Raw genomic sequence first — 11,416 nt, forward strand, 5'->3', positions numbered from 1 at the left:
CACTAGACACAAACATAAAAAGCTTCCATTTGTGTTTATTATAGGCTTCTCCAGCTCACACAACTCCACAGACCCAAAATACAAGTGGTCGTCGAAGAAGAGCAGCTAATGAAGATCCTGATGAAAAAAGGAGGAAATTTCTAGAGCGAAATAGAGCAGCAGCTTCACGATGCCGACAAAAAAGGAAAGTCTGGGTTCAGTCTTTAGAGAAGAAGGCAGAAGATTTGAGTTCATTAAATGGTCAACTGCAGGTATGGTGCATATATGTAAATGTCCTATTTTTAGTAATTGTGAACTTAGCTCTTCCCTGTTTTTTCCAGTTAGCCATCCAGACATAGCACACAATATTGGGTGTGTATGGAATCTATAGTAAAGCATAGTTTTGTAAACCTATTTGAATAAAACTTGCAACACTGACACAATAAGGAAATGTTAAATATAAGTTTTTACTTGTATACTACAAAAGTACCAAAACTATCTGGCTTAAACTTTGTAAAGTTGTGGTATATAAAGTTCAAACAAAGAATCTTAAAATTTAAAATATCACTGGTATTTCACTTTTCTATTTTTATTGGTTTCTATCACAACTGTAAAGTTGCTTCAGTAGTATTTTTAAGTTCTTTGGTTCTTTGAATTATAAATTTTGTTTATTTAGAGTGAATGTAGTGCTTGGAAAAAATGTCAGATTGACAGCTTTGGAAACTGAAGGGCTCTAATTATCCACAGAACAGGTACAATATGGCCAGTGGCAGTAGAAATCATTTCATACTCCCTGCCAGTGTGCCCTAGATAGGTTTCTTAGGAACCTCATGGGATATAAAGGTTTTAAGACTCCTTCCTGTTCAGTCTTTGCTCAGATTTCCGGTGATGGTATCAGACAGCACTAAGATTATTTCCTTCATTCTGTTTTTTCTTTCTTCCTTTCTTCCTTTTATTTTTCTTCTGTTTTGTTTAAAGATTTATTCATTCATTCATTCATTCATTCATTTTAGAGCAAGAGGGGAGAGAGAGAAAGAGCTAGGGGAGGGGCAGCAGGAGAGGGAGAAGGAGAGAAGCCAACTGACTCTCCACTCAGGACGGTGACATGGGGCTGGATCTCAGGACTCTGAGATCATGACCTGAGCTGAAATCAAGAGTCAGATGCTTAACTGACTGAGCCACGCAGGCATCCCCTAAGGGATGTTCTTTAAAATACTTATGCAAAAAAAAAGAAAAAGAATGAAGTTCATATGTATGTATTAACCTGGGAAATTATCTATAATATATTGTTAGGGGTAAAAAGAAAGTTGTTGAAAACAGCCCAAATGTCCATCAGTAGATGAATGGATAAATTATGGTATATACATACAATAGAATATTATTCAGCCATTAAAAGGGGAGTGCATGTGGATGGACATGCTAGAATGTGGATGAACCTCAGAACATTTTTGTTTAAGTTAAAGAAGCCAGAAACAAAGCCACCTATGACTCCATTTATATGAAATACCTAGAAGAGGGGTGCCTGGGTGGCTCAGTTAAGTGTGAGACTCTTGATTTTGGCCCAGATCATGATCTGAGGGTAGTGAGATCAAGCCCCACATCAGGTTCCACGTGGGTGTGGTTCCTGCTTAAGATTCTCTCTCTCTCTAAGAAAAAAAGAAAAAAACCTAGAACAGAGAGACCCATAGAGATAAATGCAGATTGGTGGTTGCCAGGAATGGGGGCAGGGGGTGGGGTGTAGAAAATAGGGAGAAACTGGTTAATGGGTAAGGAGTTTTACTTTGGACTGACAGAAGTGTTTTATAACCAGATTGAGGGAGGTGGCTGCTGTACTGAACACCACTGATTTGCTCACTTTAAAATGGTTAATTCTAGGGGCGCCTGAGGGGCTTATTCAGTTGGGCGTCTGCCTTCTGCTTGGGTCATGGTCTCAGGGTCCTGGGATCAAACCCCGCATCGCATCGGGCTCCCTGCTGAGTGGGGAGTCTACTTCTCCCTCTGCCTGACGCTCCCCCTGCTTGTGCTCGCTCGTGCTCTCTCTCTCTGACAAATAAATAAAAAATCTTAAAAAAAAATAAATTAAAATGGTTAATTTTAGCTCATGGGAATGTCACCTCAGTAAATTACTCAAAAAAAGAGTTGTACACTAAATAGCACAACTCTTTTTCATTAATAAAAGGTTTGTAGTTAGATGGATAAATGTGTAGATACGAAAATCGGTATAGGAATGAATCCCTAAATTATAAGTAGAATTTTAGGAATGACATGTACCAGGAGTAAGTGGTGAAGAGGCTGTTGAGAGTATGAACGGTTTGGGAGGAAAGGAGCTTCAATTATGACTTTCTCTATTGTTTCAAGTGGATAAATGATTTTTATTTTTTGTTTTTTAGTTATCAAATAAAACAAAAACAGTTCTAAAAAGTGACATTCTGGTTATCAGAGTGTAAAGAGTTAATAACATGCTTATGATAGATTCAGGGAGAAAAAATTTCAGTCTGCCAACAGCAAAACCGTTAACTGTGAAGAACAGAATGACTTGTAAAGAAAATTGAATGTCAGAGAAATAATTAAACTCTCCTTTATGTGAAAACATTCATCAATTCTACATTTCCTTAATAATCCTTCACGTGACATAAAGGCTTAGCTGATCAGTATAGTGGGCAGTAATGACCCATGGTTACTTATATATTACAAATAAATCTTAACGAGTGTTGAGATATGACTGTATGTACGTATTTTTACCAAATACATATTAGGTTTTAAAGAATATTAATTATTCAATTCTCTTGCCCCACTCACCGAATTTAATTATATTTTAGCTTTCTAAAATTGTTCCTGGGGCGCCTGGGTGGCTCAGTTGTTAAGCGTCTGCCTTCGGCTCAGGTCATGATCCCAGGGTTCTGGGATCGAGCCCCGCATCGGGCTCCCTGCTCAGTGGAAAGCCTGCTTCTCCCTCTCCCACTCCCCCTGCTTGTGTTCTCTCTCTCGCTGTGTCTCTCTCTGTCAGATAAATAAATAAAATCTTTAAAAAAAAAATAAAAAATAAAAAAATAAAATTGTTGCTAAAAAGACAATTTCATCAAATTGTATTAGAGACATGGCAGTCTAGACCCAAACTTGGATACTGTTGATTATCAATTATTATATTTTTAAAGATAATATATGGTTTTATTGTCTTTTACTTGAAAGAGTTTTCACCTCTTTGTGGCTTTGTTTTTCAGTTATACTCATTTTGGAATTTTGTTTTTAGCTTACAAATTCAGCATGTTTCCTTTAGGCAGATTCTTTACTAATAGTAGCTCCTTAACAGTTACTCTTTGTATAAAACTTGGGAGTTTTTGTTGTGGATTTTACTTTTAAAACGGGTATTGCAAAATGTGTGTGGAGTAGAAGCTCAATAAATTTAAAAAAAAAAGAAGCATTCTTTCATAGCTGGATATGTGAGGAGTTTTCACAGTGAAACATAAGTTAATGATACAGAAAAGGTTTTGTTATTGCTCTCTTGAGTTAAAAGGGATCAAATCTTTTATTTCTGATACCCAAATAGTATTTTATTTCAGTATTTATCACTTGAAATATAAAGGAATGGTGACAATTGAAAGATGTTAAACCTGGTTTTTTTGGGGGGGGGTTAAGATTTTACTTATTTATTTGACAGAGAGAGACACAGCGAGAGAGGGAACATAAGCAGGGGGAGTGGGAGAGGGAGAAGCAGGCCTCCCGCAGAGCAGGAAGCCCGATGTGAGGCTCGATCCCAGGACCCTGGGACCATAACCTGAGCCGAAGACAGACACTTAACAACTGAGCCACTCATGCGCCCCTGTTAAACCTGTTTGTTTTAATTCCTGGAAAAAAAAAAAAAAAGTGTTCTATGCTATCACTGCCTTGCTTCTTTTCCCTGAGTTTTAACCAAGTTCTAGAGGGGGGAAGGGTAAGAGTGGTGCCACTACTGCTTCATGCATTTTATTATGGGCCTGAGACCTAGTACTTCTTTTTACTAGGCCTTACTAAAAATCTTTGAGCCTTTACTTCCCCATCTGTCATACTCATAGATTAAGTACTATTATGAAGATCAGATGAGAGAGAGGGTATAGAGAAGTTTGTTAAAACTACACTATGCAAATGCTAGTTATTTATTATTCATTCTGTCATTAAGCATCTATTGTGTGCAGGACATGTTATTAGACACAGGAGATAATAACAGTGAAAAAGACATTGTCCTTGCACTTACAGAATTTGTGGTCTAGCAGAGGAGACAGACACAAAACAATTAAAGTATGAGAATACTCTGAAGGAGAATAAGAGAAGGGTCATTCCCATTCATTTTGCAAGGTATTTCCAAAGTATTAAGAAACCTGTCATCTTTTTCTCTATTGTTACAGACATAAATTAAATATTTTGTTCTCGGGGCGCCTGGGTGGCTCAGTCGTTAAGCATCTGCCTTCAGCTCAGGTCATGATCTCAGGGTCCTGGGATCGAGCCCCACATTGGGTTCCCTGATCCACGGGAGGCCTGCTTCTCCCTCTCCCACTCCCCCCGCTTGTGTTCCCTCTCTCGCTGTGTCTCTCTCTGTCAAATAAATAAATAAAATCTCTAAAAAAATAAATAAATAAATATTTTGTTCTCAAGTATAAAGTTTTTTGTTTTTTTTTTTCTTTTTTTTTTTTTTTGAGCAAGTATAAAGTTTTATATTCGTGATGATCCTTGGCACTGTGATGGGAATCTTGATACTTAATCATTGATTTTTGTGAAGACTATAAACATGAAGAAAATCGTATCTTTAGCATTGAGAAACTCTCCAAAGAAGAAACTATCCAATATTATTTCTTTAATTTTGGGGGTAGTGGCTGAACTAGAAGTCAAAGATCATAAATTTATGGAATACTGGGTCCTCAATCTATGGCCAGGTATCAATGAAAAGCTTTGATAATCAAGATTAATCAGTTGGCTAGTCTGTCATTTCATCAGTCTAATCTGCTTCACATAATCTGTAAAAAAAAAAAAAAAAAAAAAAAAAGTGGGTTTTTTTGTTCATAGTATATAATTAACCTTTGAGTAGCTACAGATGGAATGGAGCAATGGTATAGACAATGCCAAAGTAATTTACATTTTATTTTAGACCAGAATGACAATTTTTTTTCAGCATCTACTTTATCTTACCAAAAATGTTTACTTCGACAAAAAAAATCATCATATGGTTTATGCTAAATGTCTATATAGAATATTTAGGAGAAAGGGCATTTGTGATTTTTAAAAATTGAGATTTTTATTTATTTATTTATTTTTCTTTTTTTTTTCTTTTTTTATTTTTTAAGATTTTATTTATTTATTTGAGAGAGAGAGAGAGAGCGCACATGAGAGGGCGAGGGTCAGAGGGAGAAGCAGACTCCCTGCTGAGCAGGGAGCCTGATGCGGGACTCGATCCCAGGACTCTAGGATCATGACCTGAGCCGAAGGCAGTCACTTAACCAACTGAGCCACCCAGGCGCCCTAAAAATTGAGATTTTTAAAAAATTGACATGGTACTGTAAAATATGCCAATTTTCATTTTACATCTGAGAAAATTAACAATGCAGCCACGTTGGCGAGGTTGTTGGTATAAATAATGAAATTAGGACCTCTGACCAGTTTTATATTATTTAAGCAACTTCATTTCACCTTCTTTGGAATTTTTTCCCCTCCCCCTGGACATAGAATTATTCATGGTTCTAAAATATAACTATGTATTCAGTCTATAGTAGGCTGTGTGCTGTACTCTGGGGATACAAAGAGCAAAAATAATCCCTGCCCTTGAGAAATTCCAATCTGGCAGAGGTGGTGAGCAAGTAAACCGAAAATTAACAATCCTGTGTAGTAAATACTATGTAAATGTACACATGTATGTGCATATGGGTCTGGGAGCACAGAAATGGACTTCTTTTCCTATCCAAATTTATACTGTACTGATTTCACTCTTAAAGGTGAATGAAAAAATTAGCAAGGCAAGAAAAAGGAGAGGAAAGCTTTTCTAGGTAGAGACAACATTGTGTATTTGCAAAACTTCAGTTTGTATAGGTCAAAACTATTAAATATTGATTTTTTTTTCCCATAGGTTCAAACTAATGTGAAAGGGTGGTCACAGGCACCAGATTATAAGAGATTATATATTGTGGACTAAAAATACATATCCAGCTCTTTCATATTACAGAAATTAATGAGAGAAACCTGCTAGGAGTCTCAAAATCAAGCTGACACGGCAGAGAGGGAGAAATTTTGGATATTATCTATTAGATTATTCATAACATGGTTTCTCATTTTTGATGTCATTAATAGAGCTATATAAATTAGCGTATTGACCCAATGACTGCACTGTTCCATAGAAATGAGTTTTCTTTTTTTTTTTTTTTTGGTAGATTTTCTTTATTTATTTGACAGAGAGAGACACAGCGAGAGAGAGACAGAGCACCAGCAGGTGGAGGAGCAGAGGGAGAGGGAGAAACAGGCTTCCCGCTGAGCAGGGAGCCCGATGCGGGGCTCGATCCCAGGACCCTGGGATCATGACCTGAGCAGAAGGCAGAGCTTAACGACTGAGCCACCCAGGCGCCCCCATAGAAATGAGTTTTCTAAACAGCTTATTTTTTTAAAGCAAATCTCTAAACTCTAAAAATTCCCGTTTTGTATTTTTGATCACTACACACCCATTCTTGTCTCAAATACAATATTGTAAACACAATTTAGCCTTTAATGTTTAAAGTTACTGTGAGCATCAGGTTTTGTTCTGTGCTTTAATGTATTGTTGCAGTTTGTTGTTATAGGGGTGCAAGGAACTATTTGAACCAACAGACTTGCTTAACTTTTATTCTTTGAATTTTTATGTTTGTCATTGATCACTTAAGGGCACCTAATGAGTCTAATCTAAATTACTTTACATCCAGCTTTCTGGTTAGGAGACCAAGGGATGGAAAACAAAGTGCCTGAGCTTTTACAAAAGTACATATGCTTATTATATTTCTTTAATTTTGGGTTCATAGATGAAATCTGAATACTTAAGGTTAATGTAAGTTCAAATAAGTAGTGGTATTTGTAAATTAAGAATTCTTTACCATTTTATTAAATTCATATTATTTCTAACTCTTGAATATTGGTAATTATCACTAATTTATGCATCTTTAATATTTGGGGGTGACCAAAAGGAATTAAATGGAATCTCTTAATTTGGATGTTTTATATAGAATTTACCAGATTAATGCATACAAAACAAAGGCTGAAGTGCTCATTTTTTAATAAGGACTAGGACAGGGGTGCCTGGGTGGCTCAGTCAGGCGTCCAACTCTCGGGTCATGATCTCGGGGGTCATGGGATCGAGCCCCACGTCAGGCTCAGTGCGGAGTCTGCTTGGGATTTCTTCCCCCTCCCTCTTCCTCTGCTCCTCCCCTTGCTTGTGCCCTCCTTCTCTCTAAAATAAATGAATAAATAAAATCATTAAAAAAAATAAGAACTAGCACAATTCACCATTAATTTATCAGATTTAAATTTAGATGTGTACAAATTACCTAGATTGAGGGAAACTAAGCCACTTAGATATTACATCTACTTTCATTGGTTCCGTGTCCAACACAGTGCCTTGCTCCATTTTAGGTGTCCATGATTCTTTGGTTATTGTGGTTTCCCCTGTGGAGCTCTTCATAGTTTCTGGAAAACTAGAAAGTTGCCTAATTGAGATTCCAGGATAAATTTTTCATTTTCAAGTGCACAGAGTCAGTGAAAATTCATTCTGACTCCCTTGATGTTTCTAATTTTTCACATAATCAAAAGAACATGCAATATAAGTAAAAAATACCTTCTGTAGGTAACCTGTAATATATAAGCAGTCCCAAGGCAAATGGTGATGTGAAAACTTTGAAATATGTTATCCAGTCATGTCGTTATCTCATTTAAATTTTTATACAAGTTGCAGTCTTTGTACAGATGCTAAAATATGAAAACTGATTTGTACTGATTAAACCTATTTAAGCAGTATATTTTGTTTATTCCTTGATACTCTGTTAAAGATAACCGATATTCTTAATTTTCACTTGTTATAAACAGTAAGAAATGTTTAGTCTGATGCTGTTAAGGTACATAAGTTGTTTCTTTTCTAGAGTGAAGTCACCCTGCTGAGAAATGAAGTGGCACAGCTGAAACAGCTTCTACTGGCTCATAAAGATTGCCCTGTAACCGCCATGCAGAAGAAATCTGGCTATCATAGTGAGTAATGTTCCGTTACCTATAGCCTTAGGCTACATCAGTGAAATACTGCCAGAGCGAACCAAGCTACCATTAAAAAAAAAAAAAAAACCCGAGACTGCAATTCTAATATTTAATATTAAATATCAGAATTTCTGCAAGGTTATTATGGAATGGGGACTATACTTCTTAGAATCAAGAGAGTTTTTGGATTTTCCTATTTCTAGCTTTTTTTCCTAGGGATTATTACACATCAACAAAACAAGTCAATAATTTAAAATATACTGTAAGTACTGATGATATTTTGTCTTCCCAGAGTAACATTTTGTCTTAGAATGACAGAGTGAAACACTACTTCTCCAGCCCTCCATTCAGTAATTTTTTTTTAATTTGACTGTCTTCACTTAACAATATATAGTACCTGTTTACAGTATCAGATCCTTTTGTTCTTTATTAAATATCAGCATTGTGCGATTTTTATATTGTTGTAAATCTTTATATTGAGGCTTTTAGTCATAAAAATGCTAAAATAGAACACTATTTAAATTATCTGCTTGTAAGTTTTCTCTTACATGTTTTCCCCAAAATGAGATTCTTCTCTTTTCAGCATTTTAGAGGTTAATTGTGCTTTTTCCTTCTTGTAATGTCCTTCTTTTTTGAAAAGATGCACAATATTGGAGCCAGCTGTTACTCTTGAATAAATGGCCAATTTTGTCCATCGTACACAAATTTGTAACAAATAACAGAGCTGGGGATGCATTAGGCAACATTCATAATATATAACCCACAGCTTTCGTTTTTATGATTTAGTGATATTTCAGGATATTTGTAAATGTGAAGATTGTTTCAACCATATGTATCCACTTCATTTTAATTTGCCAGTGTCAGTAATTCAAAAGAAAGAAACATTTTGTATTGGATGCAAACAGTTCCTCAGGTGCTCACGATAAAACTTAATGGCCACCATCTTTACTTGTAGTCATTGTAAGCAGTTTCATCAGAATGGGCAATATTTTTTAATTTAAAAGATTCAGTAGATTTAGCAACTCTCTATTGCCATATATATTTAGAACATTGATTTTTGTCAATTTTGAGCAAATAAATCTCAGCCCTTTGATATCTAGTCATTTTCACGGCATGGTGAAACACATTGTGGAGTAAATTGGACCCATATAGAAATATGTTTGGGGTTTGTATTAACAATGATTGCTGCAGGGATGAGGCCATTATGGCTCGCGTCTGACTTAACAGCATAATTTCCTATAGAAGCTACTGAGTTCAGCATTATGCATATATGATTTTCTTAACAAGAGAGCTCTCTTGAATTTTGATAGTTCAAAAAGAAATATACAAATGATTCTACAAAATTAGAAGGAAAATGAATTTTTCAGTTACATCCAACGAAAAATTTATCTCATCTGCAATTTTTTAATCTTAGATAATCTCTTGGATAATCCCAACAGTTTTAGCTCTATAATCAAGGCAGTATATGCTCAGCAAAGGCAAGCCAATTTTTCATTTTAAGCAACAATTTATAAAGATGTTTTTATAAAGATTATAGATGTATGGGTTTATATGCCATACATACCCTTAAATAAACTGAAAGTCTAGATTACTACGTTTTTAGGGAATATGTATTATGCTAGGTTGTATAGACTGGAAGAAATGAATCAGACATTTTTGATGTTTGGAGTTATTCCCACCTTTTTTTCTGTCTAGTCGTCTAGATAATCAAATAGACTGAAGTAAAAATTTAGTTTTAGCATAAAATTAGTTCTCTTCAGCTCTTGGGAGATAATTGGGTTTTATAGAAATTTTGAAGTAATTTCTCTTTTCACACTTGAAGTCCTAGGAAAAAGTGTGACTTCTCTGTTGTTTGGTAGTCCAGGGAGATAGATTGACTAAGTGAATATTTAAATCTTAGAGAAAATGTGGGGAAATTCATAGATACCTAACACTGTTCATGTTGTAGCACACAGCTATTGCTAATGGTGGTGAACTGTAATAGTTAACACTTTCAAAACATTTGTGAAATTAAGGTTTAATAGAAATTAAGGAATATTACAAAATCTTTCAGGTAAAGGTGACAGTATAAAAGCACACACCATAGGGTCTCAGTTCTAAGGCTCGAAGTCCCCACCTTGTAGAATGAAACCCCTAAGTCATGGGAAAACCCTGACAATTGGGGTCACATTAGCAATCAAATAGTATAAACCATGAATGAAAATATGAATACATTTTTAATGTTTGGATTCTATGAAGAATAAAGCACAAGAGTGATCTTATTACCATTAATTGATATTTTCTAGATCTCTGGGCCTAATTAAAATGGTATTTTACTTGTTTCTATAATCTTAAGTGGGAAGGAAAGCTTCTTGGGCCCTAAATGTAATTGAGAGCTTATATTTTCATTAATGAAAATATGTATGAACATAGGTAGAAAACTTCATAGTGTGAATTGTCAAATAGCTGGGGGTTTTGTAGCTTTAGGGCTGAAAATGGCTCTTGGAGCGCAGTAAGATTATACTATGTGCTTATGATTATACTAATGATTTTTCTCTCCTGACCTTCTAGAAGTGGACATAGGTACAGGTATATCACATTATAAAGATATTGTATATATATATATAAAATTTATAATTATGTCATTTATAAGTGAGTACCTGATGCTTTGTACAGCCTAAGGATTTGCTTTACCTAATTCTGAAAGTCTGGAGATAGGCACTTGTCCTTACAATTTACTGTTTCATTTGGAGTCCTTGCCTCCACTATATATTTAAATTTCCTCTTACCTCTCATCACAGATCAGCCTCTTTATTTTTGAGAGCAGGTGTATCCCTAGAACTTAGCATTGAGAGAAAGGTCAATTTTCCTGTTGAAGAAGAGTGGTGCAAAAAAGAGAACTCTTTAGTTTTCTTTTCAGTTAAAGTGTCATTGCCAGGGTTTGGGTTTCTCTGAACACATAACTGTTGTATTGGCTGTTTAACTGAATTATAAATATTTTATAACATTTGTTATTGCTTCATCAGAAGAGTGTCCTTTCTGCTTTATATAATTTTAAAAGGATTATTGATTGTGATTTTTTATTGTATCTTGAGGTCAAATTTTTATCTTGAGGTGTGATTTTGCATTTATAGCAGATTTATAGAGAAGATGGGATTCTGTCTAATACATTTTAAAAACTGCTTTACAAAAATGCATGGATTTGAGGCAAACTTGTCAAAATTCTGTA

The 11,416-nt window shown here is 35.2% G+C and overlaps 1 protein-coding gene across 4 annotated transcripts in view; it reads left to right on the plus strand.

Annotated features, from left to right (window-relative positions):
* The window catches only part of ATF2 (activating transcription factor 2), an 86,828-nt gene that overhangs the window by 71,526 nt on the left and 3,886 nt on the right, over nucleotides 1-11,416 (plus strand). For all 4 annotated transcript variants that reach the window (XM_032407672.1, XM_032407699.1, XM_032407690.1 and 1 more), the window contains 2 exons: nucleotides 45-251; nucleotides 8,100-8,205. In XM_032407672.1, the coding sequence (XP_032263563.1) occupies nucleotides 45-251; nucleotides 8,100-8,205 (313 nt within the window). The remainder of the gene's footprint in view (nucleotides 1-44; nucleotides 252-8,099; nucleotides 8,206-11,416) is intronic.

Source organism: Phoca vitulina, unplaced genomic scaffold (genome assembly GCF_004348235.1).
Source record: "Phoca vitulina isolate PV1807 unplaced genomic scaffold, GSC_HSeal_1.0 scaffold1, whole genome shotgun sequence".
NCBI lineage: Eukaryota > Metazoa > Chordata > Mammalia > Carnivora > Phocidae > Phoca > Phoca vitulina.